Source organism: Chiloscyllium plagiosum, unplaced genomic scaffold (assembly GCF_037043375.1).
Source record: "Chiloscyllium plagiosum isolate Xiang-an unplaced genomic scaffold, Cpla_swu_hap1 HiC_scaffold_27, whole genome shotgun sequence".
Lineage (NCBI taxonomy): Eukaryota > Metazoa > Chordata > Chondrichthyes > Orectolobiformes > Hemiscylliidae > Chiloscyllium > Chiloscyllium plagiosum.
The window spans coordinates 78108506-78129799 of NW_028270165.1; the positions used below are offsets into that span (position 1 = coordinate 78108506).

Sequence of the window (21294 nt, forward strand, 5' to 3'; positions counted from 1 at the left end):
TTCAGAAATGAGATAATGAGAGTCAAGAGAAAGTATATTCCTGTCAGGGTGAAAGGAAAGGCTGGTAGATAAAGGGAATGCTGGATGACTAAGGAAATTGAGGGTTTGGTTAAAAAAAAGCATATGTCAGGTATAGACAGAATAGATCGAGTGAAGTAGGAGTATACTTAAGAGGGAAATCAGGAGGGAAAAAAGGGGACATGAGATAGCTTTGGCAAATAGAATTAAGGAGAATCCAAAGGGTTTTTACAAATATATTAAAGACAAAAAGGTAACTAGGGAGAGAATAGGGTCCCTCAAAGATCAGCAAGGCGGCCTTTGTGTGGATTCACAGAAAATGGGGGAAATACTAAATGAATATTTTGCATCAGTATTTACTATGGAAAAGGATATGGAAGATATAGACTGTAGGGAAATAGATGGTGACATCTTGCAAAATGTCCAGATTACAGGGGAGGAAGTGCTGGATGTCTTGAAACGGGTAAAGGTGGATAAACCCCCAGGACCTGATCAGGTGTACCCGAGAACTCTGTGGGAAGCCAGAGAAGTGATTGCTGGGCCTCTTGCTGAGATATTTGTATCATCGATAGTCACAGGTGAGGTGCCGGAAGACTGGAGGTTGGCAAACGTGATGCCGCTGTTTATCAAGGGCGGTAAAGACAAGCCAGGGAAATATAGACCGGTGAGCCTGACCTCGGTGGTGGTCAAGTGGTTGGAGGGAATCCTGAGGGACAGGACATACACGTCTTTGGAAAGGCAAGGACTGATTGGGGATAGTCAACATGGTTTTATCCTTGAGAGCTCTATCCAACTCTTTCTTAAATGAATCCAGAGACTGGGCCTCCACTGCCCTCTAGGGCAGAGCATTCCACACAGCCACCACTCTCTGGGTGAAGACGTTTCTCCTCATCTCTGTCCTAAATGGTCTACCCCGTATTTTTAAGCTGTGTTCTCTTGCTCGGCACTCACCCATCAGCGGAAACATTTTTCCTGCCTCCAGAGTGTCCGATCCTTTAATAATCTTATATGTCTCAATCAGATCCCTTCTCAGTCTTCTAAACTCAAGGGTACACAAGCCCAGTCGCTCCAGTCTATCAGCGTAAGGTAGTCCCGCCACTCCAGGAGTTGACCTCATGAACCTATGCTGCACTCCCTCAATAGCCAGAATGTCTTTCCTCAAATTTGGAGACCAGAACTGCACACAATTCTCCAGGTGTGGTCTCATCAGGGCCCTGTACAGCTGCAGAAGAACCTCTTTGCTTCTATACTCAATCCCTTTTGTTATGAAGGCCAGAAGCTATTAACCTTCTTCACTACCTGCTGTACCTGCATGCTTACCTTCATTGACTGGTGTACAAGAACACCCAGATCTCTTTGTACTGCCCTTTTACCTAAATTGATTCCATTTAGGTAGTAATCTGCCTTCCTGTTCTTGCCACCAAAGTGGATAACCATACATTTATCCACATTAAACTGCATCTGCCATGCATCTGACCACTCACCTAACCTGTCCAGGTCACCCTGTAATCTCCTAACATCCTCCTCACATTTCACCCTGCCACCCAGCTTAGTATCATCAGCAAATTTACTAATGTTATTACTAATACCATCTTCTATATCATTAATATATATTGTAAAAAGCTGCGGTCCCAGCACTGATCCCTGCGGTACCCCACTGGTCACTGCCTGCCATTCCGAAATGGAGCCGTTTATCACTACTCTTTGTTTCCTGTCAGCCAACCAACTGTCAATCCAAGTTAGTACTTTGCCCCCAATACCATGTGCCCTAATTTTGCTCACTAACCTCCTATGTGGGACTTTATCAAAAGCTTTCTGAAAGTCCAGGTACACTACATCTACTGGATCTCCCTCGTCCATCTTCAGAGTTACATCCTCAAAAAATTCCAGACGATTAGTCAAGCATGATTTCCCCTTCATAAATCCATGCCGACTCTGACCTATCCTGTTACTACTATCCAGATGTGTCGTAATTTCATCCTTTATAATAGACTCCAGCATCTTTCCCACCACTGAGGTCAGACTAACTAGTCTATAATTTCCTGCTTTCTCTCTCCCACCTTTCTTAAAAAGTTTCTTAGCAACCCTCCAATCCGCAGGAACTGATCTTGAATCTATTGAACTCTGGAAAATAATCACCAACGCATCCACGATTTCTCGAGCCACCTCCTTCAGTACCCTGGGATGGAGACCATCAGGCCCCGGAGACTTATCAACCTTCAGAATTTAAATCCTTGCTTCCTGCACCAGTTCCCCAGCCACACGTTCAAGTCCATTATCTCCCTGTTTCTGGCCTCACCAGCTCGAGGAACTGGTAGCAAACCGGAGATAACCACCCTGGATGTCCTGCTTTTCAGTCTTTTTCCTAGTTCTCCAAAGTCCCTCTGTAATATGTTCCTCCTCTTCTCCCCAACATCATTTGTGCCGACATGTACCACCACCTCTGGCTCGTCACCTTCGTCCTTGAGGATTTCATGCACTCTGCCTGTGATGTCTTTAACCCTGGCACCAGGAAGGCAACACACCATCCTTAAGTCCCGCCTGCTGCCACAAAAACCCCAGTCAGTTCCTCTCACTATGGAATCCCCTATTACCACAGCCCTGTGCGATGTCCCACTCAAATAACAATCACTTACCTTGCCGACTGGCTTTGCGCTCTGACTTCACTTCCGCCCAGCACCCGCCGTTCTCTGCTGCATGAAGACAGCAAACTATGCCAGGATAGTCACACATGAGGAACGAGATAAAAAAAGAGTAAGGGGCGACAGGCTTAGAGTAATGGGAGAAGTAAACAGAGGCAGAGAGAAGCTAGAGCTTGTGATTGGTTACTTTTGCTGTAGCGCGTAGCCTATGGGGTGAAAGGGGAGGACTGAGAGACGCAGCTGAACAGCATAAATCAGAATGTAACCCTCAGGTCCGGGTGCTTACTCATTAGACACCCGTTCTTGCAAGTACGTATCAATAGAATTCGCTGCTTCAGAATTTGACTCGGACTGAAATTTATTAATATGCGAGTTTTGTTTCTCACAATTTTCTTGTTTTATTCCCTGGGATGATGTGGGAGAATTATTAGATTTGGATCAGCCATTTTGTCACATATTAAAGCCTGGAAACTATTTTGAATCTCATCTTAGTGCCTACTTGCTAAAGTTTATGTTTCCCAGGCTCAGCGGAGACGGTTGGCCTTGCAGCTGTACTGCTCCCTGATAAACAAATTCTTTCCTTGCATGGGACTTTATTTCCATCCTCCACAGTTGGCGAGTCAGGCAGGAGATACCCTGGTCCTGCCAGGTCACCGGCCGATATCCTTTGAGAGATGAAATATAGAGGGTGGTTGCTGCTTTTGTCAGTCCAAAATAAGAGAGAAGACAGAGAGGCGCGCGCAGGCAGGCAGAGAGAGAGGGAGAGAGGCGCGCGCAGGCAGGCAGAGAGAGAGGGAGAGAGGCGCGCGCAGGCAGGCAGAGAGAGAGAGAGAGAGAGAGGCGCAGACAGGCAGAGAGAGAGGGAGAGAGGCGCGCGCAGACAGGCAGAGAGAGAGGGAGAGAGGCGCGCGCAGGCAGGCAGAGAGAGGGGGAGAGGCGCGCGCAGGCAGGCAGAGAGAGGGGGAGAGGCGCGCGCAGGCAGGGGGAGAGGCGCGCGCAGGCAGGGAGAGAGGCGCGAGCAGGCAGGCAGAGAGGGAGGGGGCGCGCAGACAGGGAGGGGGAGCGCGCAGGCAGAGAGAGAGACTGACTCAGCGCCTGCAGCAAGGCTAACACTTCATAATCTGGTTTGAATGCACATTTGCCTGGGGATGGGGCTGAAATCACAGGGGAAGCCCCTGAAAAACAGCGCAAACTATGGCCTCAAATACGGTACTCCCTCCACACCCAAACCAAAATGTGGGTGACCCCTGATGTTTGTGTTCGTTCTTTCTGATGCCTATTTTAGATGATTATACGCATTATTGTACACACTTGAGCAAAGAGGGAATGGTTAATACTCTGTTACAAACTGGTGGCACCCAGATTTTCAGAAAGCAGCGAGCAGAAAAAAAGCTGAAGAGTGTTTAATTTGATCGATCTGCCTTTCACTGCACTCATCTTTCTTTCATGAACTATGTTTGATTGGGCCTGATAACCTCTAGTAAACGGGAGTTACAGTTTAATACTTTTCTTTTACACATGTGGAAAATATGTTTGTGAAAAATATAAGTGTTGCTTCTACAGAAAAATTGTGGAAAATAGGTTTGTGAAAATGTAAGGCTCAGTGCTGCAGAAACCACAATCAACGGTCATAAGATTCAGTGTGGGCTACCAGGGAGGAAAAGCTGCTTTAGCAGAAGCCTTAATGCAGAAGTCGTGCACGCTAACAACAGACCACAGAGGGATGTGGTAAAACGGTCAAGCTAACACCTGGAATTTGTCACAACAAGGAATTGGATAGGCCAAATAAGGCAAGAAACAAACAAGAGTAAGGGGGCGACAGGCTTAGAGTAGTGGAAGAAGTAAACAGAGGAGGAGTGAAGTGAGTAACTTGTGATAGGTTTGTCGCTTTGCATGGTAAGCCAATAAGGTAAAAGAGGAGTACTGAGAGACTCAGCTGAACTGTATAATTTGCGATGTAACCTTTTGATGGTGGTGACTACTTATAGGACACCCATTCTTATAATTTGACTCAGACTGAAATTATTGAAGAGTGAGTGGCATTTCTCACACACAGGTCAACCACTCTTGCTGCTGGGTATGTGCCCATATCCCCATCCATCCCAAACTCACACCAAGCAAGCCCTTATAGAATTTGACCGACTTGCAGCTTCCTTTCCCCTGCCTTTGGAACTGCTCGACTGAAAATCAAAGTCACCCCACAGACAGTGCTCAGTTCAGTTCACTGTTGTGGCCCTCCTCTCCAGCAATCTCCCAGATGCTGAGATTTTCCCTGATGATGATTCCCAATCCCTGGAGCCATCTGCCCCTGTCCTTACTGAACCCGGGCACTATCTGTCCGATCTCCAACCACCACCCGCTGACAATCCCCCTGGCTCTGGGTATATAATCCACCTTTGCTGACACCCTCAATCTCCTTTTTTTAAATAAAAAAAAAGAGGGAATGTGGGAGAATTTGACCAAAGTTGACACAAAACTGCGTGGAAGTTATTTTGTCACAAAGCTATGTTTGCAGTAAAATGTAGCCTGCTAACATAATGCTGTCCGAACCCTGGTTAAGGAATTCTGTTTTGATAGCCTGACCTTGCAGTTGCAGGCTGTCTCTGCTCCTCAGGCCATTAGACTGTGCTGCTTCAGAACGATGTATTGTTTCTCTCTGTTCCTTATCAGCAATTCGAGCCTAGCCAAACCTGCAGTATGAGATAACATTCAGTTTTGTAGACATTAAGAAATGTAGGTCTGGACAATGTTTGTGAACTTTACGACTGCCCCTCAGTTGCATAATTAATGGAGACTGGGCTTGTGTTTTACCATAAAACTTGTAACACTCTGTATTTCATTGGAATATGTCAGACTTTGTTTTGAACAAAATAGGCTTCCCCATATTAATGAATAAAGCTAGTTAATAGCTCAAGGTCTCTTCTCCTGACTACTTTGCTTTAAACGATTTGGCACACGAGTTACTTTGTCCCAACAGCATTAACAGTTACATCTAAGGGAGAAGTGATTGCTGGGCCTCTTGCTGAGATATTTGTATCATCGATAGTCACAGGTGGAGTGCCGGAAGACGGGAGGTTGGCAAACATGGTGCCACTGTTTAAGAAGGGTGGTAAGGACAAGCCAGGGAACTATAGACCAGTGAGCCTGACCTCGGTGGTGGGCAAGTTGTTGGAGGGAAATCCTGAGAGACAGGATGTACATGTATTTGGAAAAGCAAAGGCTGATTAGGGATAGTCAACATGACTTTGTGCATGGGAAATCATGTCTCACAAACTTGATTGAGATTTTGAAGAAGTTACAAAGAGGATTGATGAAGGCAGAGCAGTAGATGTGATCTATAAGGACTTCAGTAAGGTGTTCGACAAGGTTCTCCATGGTAGACTGATTAGCAAGGTTAGATCACATGGAATACAGGGAGAACTAGCCATTTGGATACAGAACTGGCTCAAAGGTAGAAGACAGAGGGTGGTGGTGGAGGGTTGTTTTTCAGACTGGAGGCCTGTGACCAGTGGAGTGCCACAAGGATCGGTGCTGGGCCCTCTACTTTTTGTCATTTACATAAATGATTTGGATGCGAGCATAAGAGGTACAGTTAGTAAGTTTGCAGATGACACCAAAATTGGAGGTGTAGTGGACAGCGAAGAGGGTTACCTCAGATTACAACAGGATCTTGACCAGATGGGCCGATGGGCTGAGAATGGCAGATGGAGTTTAATTCAGATAAATGCGAGGTGCTGCATTTTGGGAAAGCAAATCTTAGCAGGACTTATACACTTAATGGTAAGGTCTTAGGGAGTGTTGCTGAACAAAGAGACCTTGGAGTGCAGGTTCATAGCTCCTTGAAAGTGGAGTTGCAGGCAGATAGGATAGTGAAGAAGGGCTTTGGTGCTTTCATTTATTGGTCAGAGTATTGGGTACAGGAGTTGGGAGGTCATGTTGCAGCTATACAGGACATTGGTTAGACCACAGTTGGAATATTGCATGCAATTCTGGTCTCCTTCCTATCGGCAGGATGTTATGAAATTTGAAAGGTTTCAGAAAAGATTTACAAGGATGTTGTCAGGGTTGGAGGATTTAAGCTATAGGGAGTGGTTGAACAGGCTGGGTCTATTTTCCCTGGAGCGTCAGAGGCTGAGGGGTGGCCTTATAGAGGTTTACAAAATTATGAGGGGTATGGATAGGATAAAGAGATGAAGTCTTTTCCCTGGGGTCAGGGTCTAGAACTAGAGGGCATAGATTTAGGATGAGAGGGGAAAGATATAAAAGAGACTGAAGAGGCAACCTTTTCACATAGAGGGTGGTATATGTATGGAATGAGCTGCCAGAGGATGTGGTGGAGGCTGGTACAATTGCAACATTTAAGAGGCATTTGGATGGGTATATGAATAGGAAGGGTTTGGAGGGATATGGGCCAGGTGCTGGCAGGTGGGACTAGGTTGGGTTGGGATAGCTGGTCGGCATGGATGGGTTGGACCGAAGGGTTTGTTTCCATGCTGTACATGTCTATGACTCTATGACAGCTGATGGGATGAATTGCCAAATTTCTGCTCCTATGTCTTATGATCTCTTGTTGTCCTGGACACAGTGAGAGAATTGGGAGCAGGAGTAGGTCATTTGGTCTTTTGAGCTTGCACCGGCATTGAACAAATCATAACGGGATATTAACCAACTTCTTGGTGGATAGACTGGGACTTTTTCACTGGAGCACAGGAGGTTGAGAGGTGACCTTACAGAGGTGTATAAAATCATGAGGGACATCGATGAGGTGACCACCGGGTATCCTTTACCTAGGGTGGGGGTAGCAAATTTGAAGGAGAGAGGAGAAAGATTTTAAAAAGGCATGAGGGACACCTTTATTTTTTACACAGAGAATAGTTGGTGTGGAATGAATATCCAGAGGAAGTGGTGGATGCAGGTACAGAAACAACATTTAAAAGACATTTGGATAAGTACATGAATAGGAAAGGTTCAGAGGGATATGGGCCACACACTAGGTGGGATCAGTTGAATTTGTGAATATATTCAGCATGGATCAGTTGGACTGAAGGGTCTGTTTCTGTGCTGTCTGACACTATAACTGTTCTAGACTGGTCTTAAAATCATTTTCTTGCCTTCCCCCATAAGGCTTTGCTGTTCAAAAACCAGATGAACACTGGCTTGAATATATTCAACGACCCCCTAACTGCAGAAAGACATCCCCACTTCTGATCTCAACTTCTCTTGCTAATATACCACTTGCCTTGCTGATTGCTTGCTGCACCTGTCTGACAACTGGCATTGACTGGTGTAGAAAGGATGCTGAGGTCCCTCTATACATCCACACATCATTCCTGAAGAAGGGCCCGTGCCCAAAATGTTGACTCTTCTGCTCCTTGGATGCTGCCTAACCTGCTGTGCTTTTCCAATACCACACCTTTTGACTCTGATCTCCAGTATCTGCAATTCTCACTTTCTCCACATCCCAATACGTCACCATTTAAATAATACACCTCCTTTCTGCTTTTTTTTTTCCACAGCAAATGCTAAAGCTTCACGTTTGCCACGTGTTTGCAAATTGTGGTCTTCTGTACATAGGGGAGACCAAGCGTAAACTTGGGGAACGATTCGCTGAGCATAGCAGCTGGATCGGCAGAGGCTGAACGGACCTCACAGTCACCACCCATTTTAATTCCCCTTCCCATTCTCTTTCTGGCAAGACCATCTTTGGCCTCCTCCATTGTCACAACGAACCAAACCGCAAATTGGAGGGCGGCACGGCGGCACAGTGGTTAGCACTGCTGCCTCACAGCGCCAGAGACCCTGACTGTGTGGAGTTTGCACGTTCTCCCCGTGTCTGCGTGGGTTTCCGGTGTTCCGGTTTCCTCCCACAGTCCAAAAAATGTGCAGGTTAGGTGAATTGGCCAGGCTAAATTGACCCTAGTGTCAGGTAAGGGGTAAATGTAGGGGTATGGGTGGGTTGCGCTTCGGCGGGCCGAAGGGCCCGTTTCCACACTGTAAAGTAATCTAAAAAAAACACTTCATCCTCTGCCTGGGCGAGCTACAGCTCGGAGGACTCAACATTGTTATCTCCACTTTCAAATAACCTCCCAACCCAACCCAAATAACCTCCCAACCCTGGACCGCTCATTTCCACTAGTCCATGCCACCAACCAGATCTCGGCCTGCCTTCACTTATCCACACTTCACCATACTGCCCTTTGCATCCCCTTTATCTGCATCTCCCCCTACACCAGGCCCCAGTCCTGAAGAAGGATTACACCCGAAATGTCGACTTCTCCACCTCCTGATGCTGCCTGGCTTGTTGTGTTCTTCAAGTCTCCTGCCTGTTTATTTTGCCAATTGAGACACAGACCTGCACCAACGTTTCCAGAGTCTGTCCCCTCCCGGATTCACTCCCTTTCCTTTCAATTGCTGCAAGTCAATAATTGAATCCCAAAATGGAAAAGAGAGTGCCGTACTCACAGATCTTAGACAGAGGAAGGAATTTGCCGTCTGGGTCAAGCTCAATCTTTATTCAGAGAGAGGAACAGGAGTAGCAGCTTCAAAAGCTCATGGACCAACGTCCGCATTCAGACAATGGAGCGGCTGTGATTGGCAGGAGGACCAGACTCCCTCCGGTCCTCCAGAACTCTGTATTGGTCAATCAAGCAAAGGTCGCGCCCCTTTTTTTCACGGACAGTGATGAGCACGCCCAGTGTTTTGCTGACACCGGCGGGCATGCGCACGGCTTTGCTGACACCGGCAAACATGCGCAGTATGCTCTACGTGTGGATGGTGTTACTGACAAATTTTAAGAGTCCAAATGCCAAAAGGAAATAAAAGGGGCAGAGCCACAATTTTTTCCCCAGTGGTTCGACATTTTATTGCCTTTGCATTTTGTCTCGTTGCTCAACGTTTGTATGTTTTTTTCCTCTTGTTGAGAGTGTCCCAGTGAGCTGACTGTGGGAAGGAGCTGTAACCAGTTACTCAGACTGAAGAATCATTACAGTATTCGCACATGCTTCCTGAGTGTGATTACAGTTTCAATTGTTAATCGGAAACAGAGAGCCAAAAGGACACTAGAACTGCGGAGAAGTCGTGGAAATGTGGAGACTGTGGGAAGGGATTCCATTCCCTGTCGGTACTGGAGATTCAATAGCTCAGTCGCAGTGGGGAGAGGCCGTTCTTCAAAACATTATTTCCCATTGACAAAAACACATTCACACTGCCTGATTACCTTGAACTTGTACAAGTGCCCTGTCATAACATCTTTAATAATAGCTTTGAACATTTTCCCTATGACATAGGTAAACAGTTTCCTGTTCTTGGTCTCCATTTTTGAAGAAAGCAGTTTTCCAATCTAAAGAAACCTTCCCTGAAACTAATGTGGTTTGGAAAATTTGGAAAATTAAAACCAATGCATTAACTATTTCACTAGCCAGTTTTTCTGTAAGATTCTAGGATGAAATCCTTCGGGTACCTGGGACTTGTCAACCCGTAGTTCCAACAGTTTACTCAGTACTACTTCCCTGGTAATTGTAATTTTCTTCAGTTCCTCCCTCCCTTTCAATTCCTGATTTACAGCTAGTACCAGGGTGTTTCTTGTATCCTCTCTAGTAAAGACATTCAAGCTCTTTTCAATTCATCTGCCATCTCTTTATTCTCTGTTATTGAGTCCCCAGACTCATTTTCTACAGAACCAACACTTATTTTGTGGGCAAATCTTTCCTCTCCAGAAAGTCTTGGTACTTAACATGATAAAATTCACTTTGAAATATTATTCATTCAAACTTTACTAAGCACACCCTACAGATTTAAAATCCCACAGTGACACCCAGTTTTGTTATGATCTTTAGTTCTGAAGAGAAATTTGAATACCCAGTGATTAACTGGAAGAACTATACACTAAGTTTTCACATTTATAAACAAAAAAATTACCAATTAATTGGAGTAACTTAGCAGAATAGCATGTATGGCCTTAAATTTAAATCGAGTTTTCTTTCAAGTGACTGAGCAGGTCCACACCAGGGAGAGGCCATTCACCTGCTCTGTGTGCGGGAAGGGATTTATTGATTGGTCTTCCCTGCAGAGACACCAGCCTGTCCACACTGGGGAGAGACCGTTCACCTGCTCCGTCTGCAGGAAGGTATTCAGTCAGTCATCCCATCTGTTCAGACACCAATCCAGTCATTTTTTTTTAAATTTCAAAAATATACTTTATTCATAAAATAATTTGATGGTCTGTACAGTTGGTCATGCCATACATACATAAACATTTACAGAGATCAGAATTTATCATTTGTATATACAGGTCTGTACGTTTATCAATCATATGTCCATATATTTAGCTGAGGCGTCAGCAGAGCCCAAAAGACTGCGTGGGCCCCCTGTTCTTATTAGGCAGGCAGACGTTAACGGTGGTCCTTCCCCACCGCGCCTTGGCGGCAGCTGCCCCAACCTTCAGCGCGTCCCTCAACACATAGTCCTGGACCTTGGAATGTGCCAGTCTGCAACACTCAGTTGGGGTCAACTCCTTCAGCTGGAAGATCAGCAGGTTTCGGACCACCCAGAGAGCGTCCTTCACCGAGTTGATGATCCTCCAGGCACAGTTGATGTTCATCTCGGTGTGCGTCCCGGGGAACAGACCGTAGAGCACGGAGTCTCGCTTCACGGAGCTGCTTGGGACAAACCTCGACAAACACCACTGCATTCCTCTCCAGACTTCCTCTGCATAGGCACATTCCAGAAGGACGTGTGTGACAGTCTCGTTTCCCTCCCCCCACCCGCAGTCGCTTCGAGGGCAGCGTGCAGTGCGGGAGAGAGTCTGGGCATGCATAAAGGATCTCACAGGCAGAGCCCTTCTCACCACCAGCCAAGCCATGTCTTGGTGCTTGTTGGAAAGTTCTGGCGATGAAGCATTCTGCCAAATGACTTTGACAGTCTGCTCAGGGAACTGCTCAATAGGATCCGCCCTCTCCTTTTCCCGAAGGGTCTCAAGGACATTACGTGCTGACCATTTCCTGATGGACTTGTGATCAATAGTGTTTTTCTTCATAAACTTCTCCACGAAGGTCAGGTGATACGGAACGGTCCAACTACTCAGTATTCCGCGGCTGCAAGGCCAGGCCCATCCTTTGCAACACCGGGAACAGGTAGAACCTCAGTACGTAGTTACACTCGGTGTTTGCGTACCGGGGATCCACGCACAGCTTGATGCAGCCACACACAAAGGTGGCACCGATCCAGAGAACGTTTGAATGCTTTGTGGGTGTGACTTCTATTAGTATTCAAGGGGGCATAACATTCCCTGGTGAATTGAACACCTATTTTAAGACACACTTACTGATTTGAAACATGCAGTAGAGTTGGGAGGTGCATACATGTGAAGAAATCTACCCTGTGTAAAGATTGGCTCTGATTTTTCCCTTTCCATGAGGCTGTGAGGACGATAACATGGTGTGAGATGTTGTATTATAAAGTGGTCTCTTTACTAACCCACTCACAAACGCTTTCTATTTACTCATTCATAAGTCTTTTCTAACCTGCTCACAAGTGCCCTATATCTAATAATACTGCATTCCCGTTTGATTCATTCATAACTCCTTCCTATTATGCTGCTTCATTCATTCAGAAAACCGCGGTTTTGCAGTCTATTTTACTATTACTGGGCGGCACGGTGGCACAGTGGTTAGCACTTCTGCCTCCCAGTGCCAGAGACCCGGGTTCAATTCCCGCCTCAGGCGACTGACTGTGTGGAGTTTGCACGTTCTCCCCGTGTCTGCGTGGGTTTCCCCCGGGTGCTCCAGTTTCCTCCCACAGTCCAAAGATGTGCAGGTCAGGTGAATTGGCCATGCTAAATTGCCCGTAGTGTTAGGTGAAGGGGTAAATGTAGGGGAATGGGTGGGTTACGCTTTGGCGGGTCGGTGTGGACTTGTTGGGCCGAAGGGCCTGTTTCCACACTGTAATGTAATCTAATCTAAAACAATTACAAGATAGACTGAATTAAAACACCTTTCAAGTCATTCCTGCTTTTTCACACCTTCAACCCTTAACAGCTCTTGTTACAAGCGTTGTTTAGGCTTATTTCTACAACAAAAGCTAACTCTACGCAGTAACATATTCAGAACAATAACACCCCCTGCCATCTTGTCTCCATGAAAAATTATATTAATCAGTCCTTACCAGCCACCTCTCGGGACCTGCACAGATACAGAGCATCAAACAGTTTCCCTGACTCGCAGCCACTAACCCTTTAAGAAACTGACTATCGAGACTGCGCTTCCATGAAATTGCAGGAATGAGTGAAACTCACGCCGGCAAATACTAAACACGTCTCACAACCCAGCTGCGGGAAGCAGTTTAATATCCTTTATTCTTTCATTCAGTGCAGGTACAATGACCAACTTATTTGGGGCATACAGGCCTAGTATTTTTACTGACATTTACTAACTTAAAAGACAAAAGGACTGTCACCTCTTAATTCTGCAAGCAGACCACACAGACAATCTCAATCCTATCGGGAGTAGCAGCCAGCGTTTGTGTACAATAGATAAAACAATGGAACACCATAGTGACGGAGTGTTAATCTCTGTAAGAACTGTGTGTAAAGAGGCTGCTGTAAGGACGGTATTTCGCGAATCTATCACCATCTCAAACTTGTGCAACTTGCGGTTGCACACGTCGCTGATTTTGGTCGCTATTTGAACACGATCCCACAACGATCCCACATAGGAGATTGAGGAGTGACTTTATAGCGGTTTATAAAATCATGAGGTCAATGGCAGGTGTCGCTTCAAGATTTGGGAGCAAAATTAAGGTGAGAGGAGAAAGATTTTAAAAAGCATGTGGAGCACTTTTTTTTAAAACACAGTTGTGTGTGGAATGAATGCCCAGAGGAAATGGTGGATGCAGGTAGAGTTATAATGTTTAAAAGACATTTGGATAAGTACATGAATAGGAAAAGCACAGAGGGATATGGCCCAAACACTGGCAAGTGGGACTAGTCAATATTGTCAGCATTGACTAATTGGACTGAAGAATATGTTTCTGTACTGTATGACTCTGTAACTGTTCTGTACTGGTTTTAAAATCATTTTCTTTCCTCCTTCCACAACCATCCACTTTGTTGTTCAAAAGTCAGATGAACTCAGCTTTGACTTTATTCAACGACATCCTAACTGCAGGAAGTCATCCCTACATTGGTATTTGTGTTTAGAGCTAACAAAGGAGCAAGAGATTTCAGCAGCTGCTGCACTGTTGGTATTGCACAAGGGAAAACCAGCACTCTCAGTAATGGCACATACTCAAGCCAGGGCCTTGGATCAGAGGTAAGGTCACGGGAACCATAAGAAATAGGAACAGGAGAAGGCCATTGAGCCTGCTCCTCCATTCAGTAGGATCGTGGCTGATCTGACATTCCCCACATCCACTTTCCTGCTCTTTCCCTGTAACCGTTGATCCCCCGAACGAACACGAATCTATCAATCCTAGTTTTAAATGTCACAGGAAGGTGGTCAACGAGTAGTTTCAGCTCAGACTGTTACACGTCAGGTCAAACTTGGGGACTGAAACAATGGCTTCACTCTTCACAATATTTCACTGGGGGAATGTTTTGGTCATCCAATGCTGGAAATTATTGGTAAATTATGAATGACAGAGGAGTCGGGAGAGAAGTGGTGTTCAGACACAGCTGGATATCATCAGTATAGATGCCAGCAGCTACGGTTGGCAAAATAAGAATGGAAGCAGCTAAAAGCAGACACTCCCAGAGGGTAGAGTGATGTTGGAGAGGGTCGGTATTGTCATTAACCATGATCAAGGCTGGCCGCATGTCGATTAAGAGAATGTTCACCCTGTCACCATTAAAGGATGTCAAGCATGACCTTGGTAAGAACTGTTTCAGGGGCAGAAAACAGATTCAAGGGTTTTAAACATGGAAGTCTGGGAAACATGGCAACTGCTAACTTAACTATATTTTATCCAAACCAACACTTCCATTGATGCAATAATAACAGAAACTGTTTCTTTTAATTTAGAAGATTCTCAGCAACACTGAGTAAGAAGCAATTGTTACAATGTGCCTGCTCCCAATAGGAGACCATCTGGTATTCAAGGGGCAATATTGGATATGAACGACCCAGTTCATAGCTCTAAGAGGGGAGACACAGACTGCCTGATACAGACAGACAAGCGACAGGAGAAGGCCACTCGGCCCTTCGAGCCTACCCCACCACTCAATAAGGTCATGCTGATCTGATTTGAACCTCAGCTCTACATTCCTACACATCCCCGACAACTTTTCAGCTGCTTGGTTCGCAAGAACCTATCGACTCTGCCTTAAAGATTCTGAATCCACTGCCTTTTGAAGACACACAACCCTCAGAGAGAGAAAAGAAATCATCCTCATTTCTGTCTTAAATGTGCAGTCCCATACTTTTAGATTATGATTCCCTAGATCCAGATGTTAAGATAGTGATACAACCTCCATTCAAATATCACCTGTGGTACAGTTCACTATCTCAAAGTGCTTCACGTGAACATAATCAGAATTCCTTTAAAAATCACAAGACCGGAGCACAGGTTAGGCAGGTGACTAAAGACTTGGTCAAAGGGGCAGGTTTAGGGAAGCCATTTACCATCAGAGGACAAAGATGTAAAAATAAAATAGCAAAGGACGGGAAACAACAGTGCAGTCGTGTCACAGGATGAGTAATCCACGCGAGTTCAAATCCCACTACAACAAGTAATGAAATTTTCATAATTCAATTAGTAAATGTGTAACACAAAGTTAGTCTCAGTATGGTGTCAATGGCACTGATGTCAATTGTCATAAAAGCCCACATGGTTCACCAATGTTCCTTAGGGAAAGAAACTGCCATCCTTACCTGGTCTGGCTTACATGTGACTCCAGACCCAGCGCAATGTGGTTGACTGGCACAAGCAAGACACCTTGCAATTAGGGATGGGTAACAAACATCAACCTTGTGAAAGAGTCAAAAAACAGAAATTGCTGGAGAAAGTCAGCCAGTCTGGCAACACTGGTGGAGAGAGCAAGAGAAAGAAACAGAGTCAATATCCTGTCCTGAGTACAGAACATTGTGAAGGGTCACAGCACTCAAAATGCTGACCCCGTTTCTCTCCCCACGTGTTGCCAGTCCTATTGTGTTTCTCCAGCAATTTCTACCTTTGTGTGTTTCAGATCTCCAGCAGCCACAGTTCTTCATTACACTGATTTAGGGAAGCTCAAATTCCATAAAAGGGCAAAGCAGAAGGGCTGGAATTGCTCAGCAAGTCTGGCAGCAGCTATGGAGATAAAAACAGTTTGCTTTTCAGGTAGTTGAGTGATCTTACACCAGGGGCAAGTTTTTGGGGAAGCCACAAGAGTAAACTGCACTGGTGTAACTGCAACATCTGGGTGAACTCTCTCAGCCATGGGTCAGGCTGACTCAGCATTCTGGTCCAAATTACCATCCTGCTCATTACCTGTTACCTGCTCAATTTGTTGCTCTTGTTATATTTCTACATGGTTGCCACATTCCAATGTTTTAAAATGATATTGCAACCAGACATGAATTTTCTGATGTATCTGGTACTGAATTCACACCTCCTAATGGGAATGACGAACAGAAAATCATGTAGTGAAACATAGGTAGATAAAATACACACAATGCACAACAGAACCAGAACTGTATTGGGATCGCAAAGACATTTAAATGACATTGTCCCTGCAACAATCTGAATGTGAGCTGAAAACTTTCTCATTTGAATCGGTTTCTCTGGGGATGCAGTGTCCACCTCACTGCTGTCTGGTCAGTTCCTCTGCTCTCGTTCAGGGCTGAGTTGCAGCTGACCATGCGGTGGCCTGGGGTCAAGAGGTTAGAGGGTAAAGATCAACTTAGATTGAGGGCATCCTGTGTCATGCTGGTAAGGTCAAGTGTCGCTGATTTACTCAACTTATAATCGGAGACAAGGGGATGTTGGGCTGGGCTTGTATCAGTTTGAGCTTAGAAGAATCAGATGATCTGAGGAAGTATAACATGCGGAGAGGACTTAATGCGAATGTAATGTCCACTCATTTCCAGCCAGAGATTAGAAATGAGTGGACACAGTTAACATAGATGGCTTCTCATTTAAGATAGGAAAGTTTTGTTTTTCTCTTCAGGGTTCCCAAGTCTTTGAAATTCACTTCTTTAGAAAGCAGCATGGGGTGGTGTCACAGTGGTTAGCACTGCTAGCTCATAGCATCAGGGTCCTGGGTTCAATTCCACCCTCGGGCAGACTGTCTGTGCGGTGTTTGCACATTCTCCACCTCTGTCTGTGTGAGTTTCCTCTGGATGCTCCGGCTTCCTTGCACAATCCAAAAGATGTGAGGATAGATTGGCCATGAGAAATGCAGAATTACAGCTATAGGGTAGCAGAGTAGGTCTGGGTGGCATAGTCATTGTCAACGTGATGGGCTGAATGGCCTGCTTGCATGCTGTAGGGATTCAAACTGGAGCCTGTAACTGACCAGATGACATGTGAACACTTTTCTTACACTGCTTTTATTCAAGCCTGCAGGGCCATTTCCACAAGATGGCAACAAACTCCCCAATTAATAAAATACAATCAGTTTGATATACTGTTGTGTTATTTTAAGAGCAGTTTACATATACCGATCCACAGTATGCTCTTGTTTTATGTAATTATGATGTCAGTAATCAATTAGTGGTTCTGATTATTTAATTTGTCTTACCACATTCAACCAACTGCACCTAGACACTTGCCTAATTACAATATTCAATGTCTACTGAGTACATTTTTTTGTCATGACCGTTCTCTTGAACACTGACTTGTGACCTCCTCATTGTTGTCAAAGTTCCTTATTTGTCCCTACATTGTCACGGTTTTACTTTGTCGATCATCTTCCTGGCATTTTCAGTTAGCACCCTATATTCTACGCATGTCAATATTTTCCCTTCCAAGTCTGTACTGAGGATTTCATGAGAAACCTCGGTGTGATGAGATTGTGGAACTCACTACCATAGTGAGTGCTTGGGGTGGAAGGCATTACAACCAAGGGGAAGCAATAAAATACAATTGAGTGTCACTATCACCGGATTCATAACACAGTGAAATTAAAATATGCAACGTAGCTCAGAATTTCTCAACTGTTCCTAACCAAACTTGAAGAAGAACAGATCTTGCACACCGAAATTATAATTTAAACAAAAACCAACAATTATAAATACTGCAACTTTACTAGGGCAAAAGGGTTAAATTGAAAAAAAATTACCAATTCAATCAAACAATTTCCAACAATGATTGCCAACTTTTCGTGGAATCCTTGGAATGATGAGATGCTCCTAGGCACATAACCTAATTTCAAAGTCACTTGCTGAATGAAATACTCAGCTATTTCTTACAGAGTGCAACTCATTCCCAGAAAGATCCAGCAATTCTTTCATTGGACAGAAGAAACGAAAGTGAGTAGCTCCTGGTCTCAACGAGCAGCAGCAGCTACTGGAAGCAAAGTTGGGGGTGGGAGGGAAAGACAGGGCAGTCCAGGAGAAAACAAAAAAAAAAGCCCAGCAACTCTCCCACTGCACCCACTGATAGAGTAGGCAGGGGTTCAGTCCTGGGGGTGACCCACAGCAGCTTCGCCAGTGGAATCCAATTGTTGGGAGCTCTGGTGCCCCCGCTGGTGTCTCCGCAAGTTGCAGGACAACGTGAACCTCCGTCCACACTCTGGGCAGGCAAACGGCCTCTCCCTGGTGTGCACCCGCCGGTGCCGAAGCAGGTCGGATGAGTCGACAAAGTCCTTCCCGCACTTGGAGCAGATGAACTGCCTCACGCCGGTGTGCCCCCGCTGGTGGGCCACCAGGTGGTAGGAGCGGGTGAAGCCTTTGCCACACTCAGGACAGCTGAAGGGTCTCTCCCCGGTGTGGACCCGCTGGTGCCTCAGCAGGGCGGAGGAATCACTGAAGGCCTTCCCACACTCAGGGCAGCTGAAGGGCCTCTCCCCGGTATGGACCCGCCAATGGGCTACCAGGTTGGAGGCCTGGGTGAACCGCTTCCCGCACTCGGGGCAGCTGTAGGGCATCTCCCGGGTGTGGACCCGCCGATGGATTAGCAGGGTGGACGACTGGCTGAAGGTCTTCCCGCAGTCGGGGCAGGAGAACGGCCTCTCCCTCGTGTGGACACGCCGGTGGGTGCGCAGGGCTGATGGATCACAGAAGGCCTTCCCGCAGTCGGGGCAGGCGAACGGCCTCTCTCCCGTGTGGAGCCGTCGGTGGATCAGCAGGTGGGAGGAGAGAGCAAAGCCCCTCCCACACTCAGGGCAGGAGAACGGCCTCTCTCCCGTGTGGACCCGCCGGTGTGTCTGGAGGTGGGAGGCCTGGCTGAAGCCCTTCCCGCACACTGAGCAGGAGAATGGCCTCTCCCCTGTGTGGACCCGCCGATGGGCCACAAGATGGGAGGAATGGGCGAAGCCCTTGCCGCACACGGAGCAGGTGAATGGCCTCTCCCCAGTGTGGACTCGCTGGTGGGCCAGCAGGTGGGAGGCCTGGGTAAAGCCCTTTCCGCACACAGGGCAGGTGGACCTCCAGTCACCAGTGTGCACCCGCTGGTGGGCCAGCAGGTGGGAGGCCTGAACAAATCCCTTCCCGCACTCGGAACAGGAAAATGGCCTCTCCCCGGTGTGACTGCGTCGATGGGTCTCCAGGGCAGATGGGACACGGAAGCCTTTCCCACAGTCGCCACACTTCCACGGTTTCTCCACAGGACGGGATTCCTCAGGTTTCTCCATGGCTGAAGCTTCAGCCGCACACAAATGTGTGTACAGGCCCTTCCTGCCGTCAGTTCCTCTTTCCAGGCCGTATAACTGTTTCAGGCTCCACACTCAGTGCTCTGCGACAGGAGGGTCTCTTATCCAGTCCCACTGATACTGAAAACGTACTGAAACAGGAACCAAAAAGCTTTGCTCCTTCTCACAGAATCAGTTGAAAATTGTTGCGGTCCCAATGGATTGAGTGACTGTCAGACATTGACGTGAAAGTGAGGACTGCAGACGCTGGAAAGTGCGGTGCTGGAGAAACACAGCAAGTCAGGCAGCATTCGAGGAGCAGGAGAGTCAACTTTTCAGGCATAATCTGTTCATTTTGAAACTCTGTCTTCAGACCTTCAAATACTGTAAAAAGAGATTACAAAAGTTATCACTGTCAGTCCAGGGTGGAAATTCAGAACAACCAACTCTACATTCTGCGGAACACTCTTTTTTTGTTATTCCACAAAACTCTCTCTCCCTCTGTTCTCACTCCGCTCTAACTAATTCTCCTGAAGGTGCTGATTCAGGATCTTATAGAAGCAGAGAAAGTAAAAATGTCAAAACATCTTTAAATTTTGGATAACCATATTTGAAAGCTAACACCTTTCACAACATTGGGATATTTATGAGACTAAGCAGGTCTGATTTTGGGAAGAAAGCAAAGCGTGCCAATTCAGGATGAATGTCCAATACAGCTTCTTGAGAAGCAACCAGACATGAAATGGTTTACGTCCCAGGGAATGGGGGGAGCAAAATGGGCAGCACGGTGGCACAGTGGTTAGCACTGCTGCCTCACAGCGCCAGAGACCCGGGTTCAATTCCCGCCTCAGGCGACTAACTGTGTGGAGTTTGCACATTCTCCCTGTGTCTGCGTGGGTTTCCTCCGGGTGCTCCGGTTTCCTCCCACAGTCCAAAGATGTGCAGGTCAGGTGAATTGGCCATGCTAAATTGTCCGTAGTGTTAGGTAAGGGATAAATGTAGGGGTATGGGTGGTTTGCGCTTTGGCGGGTCGGTGTGGACTTGTTGGGCCAAAGGGCCTGTTTCCACACTGTAAAGTAATCTAATAATCTAATCTAAAAATGACACATCAAGGCATTGACGCCGACACCAGAGAGAAACTGAACATACAGACGTGACAGAAACGGCCGCTTCGGTCCAACTCATCCATGCTGACCAGATATCCTAACCTAACCTAGTTCCGTTTGCCAGCACTTGGCCCATATCCCTGTCAACCCTTCCTATTCATATACCCATTCAGATGCCTTTTAAATGTTTTAATTGTACCAACCACCACCACTTCCTCCAGCAGCTCATTCCTTACACACACCATCCTCTGCACTAAGAAGTTGCCCCTTCAGTCCCTTTTATATCTCCCCCTCCCCTCATTCTAAACCTATTACCCTCAAGTTCTGGATTCCCACATCCCAGAGAAAAGACCTTGTCTATTTATCCTATCCGCGCCTGTCATGTTGTTATAAATGTCGATAAGGTGTGCTGGGGTAAACAGCCCCAGCCTATTCAGCTCAAACCCTGGCAAATCTTTTCTGAACCCTTTCAAATTTCACAACAGCAGGTCACTTCTGATAACAGGGACACCAGAATTGCACACAATATTCCAAAAGTAGACGAACCAATGTCCTATACAGCCACAACATAACTTCCCAACTCCTGTACTCAATCAGAGGATTTGGTAAGTTTTCAAAACCCACAAAAGGCAACTGGGAAAGAATGGAGGGACAAACCAGAGACACCTCGGGCCGGGGGGAGGAAGGAAGCCGAGTGTCCTAGAGCCAAGGCGGAGGAAGAATGAGGATGCAAAAGCGTTGCAGCCGGTTTGAAACAGCAATGACG

General features: G+C 46.3%; 1 protein-coding gene across 6 annotated transcripts in view; it reads right to left on the bottom strand.

Annotated features, from left to right (window-relative positions):
• LOC122543549 (uncharacterized) overlaps positions 1-21294 on the bottom strand; it is a 178136-nt gene that overhangs the window by 70370 nt on the left and 86472 nt on the right. The window contains exons 1-2 of one of the 6 annotated variants that reach the window (XM_087974950.1): positions 21195-21255; positions 16309-19806 (exon numbers count right to left, since the gene is read on the bottom strand). The exons of 1 other annotated variant lie outside the window; for it this stretch is intronic. In XM_087974950.1, coding sequence (XP_087831076.1) covers positions 18250-19425 — 1176 coding nt within the window. In that variant the 5' untranslated portion in view covers positions 19426-19806; positions 21195-21255 and the 3' untranslated portion in view covers positions 16309-18249. Of the gene's footprint in view, positions 1-16308; positions 19807-20571; positions 20669-21074; positions 21167-21194; positions 21256-21294 lie in introns of those variants that run through there. 4 more of the 6 variants (XM_087974948.1, XM_087974949.1, XM_087974953.1 and 1 more) reach the window with 4 other exon arrangements.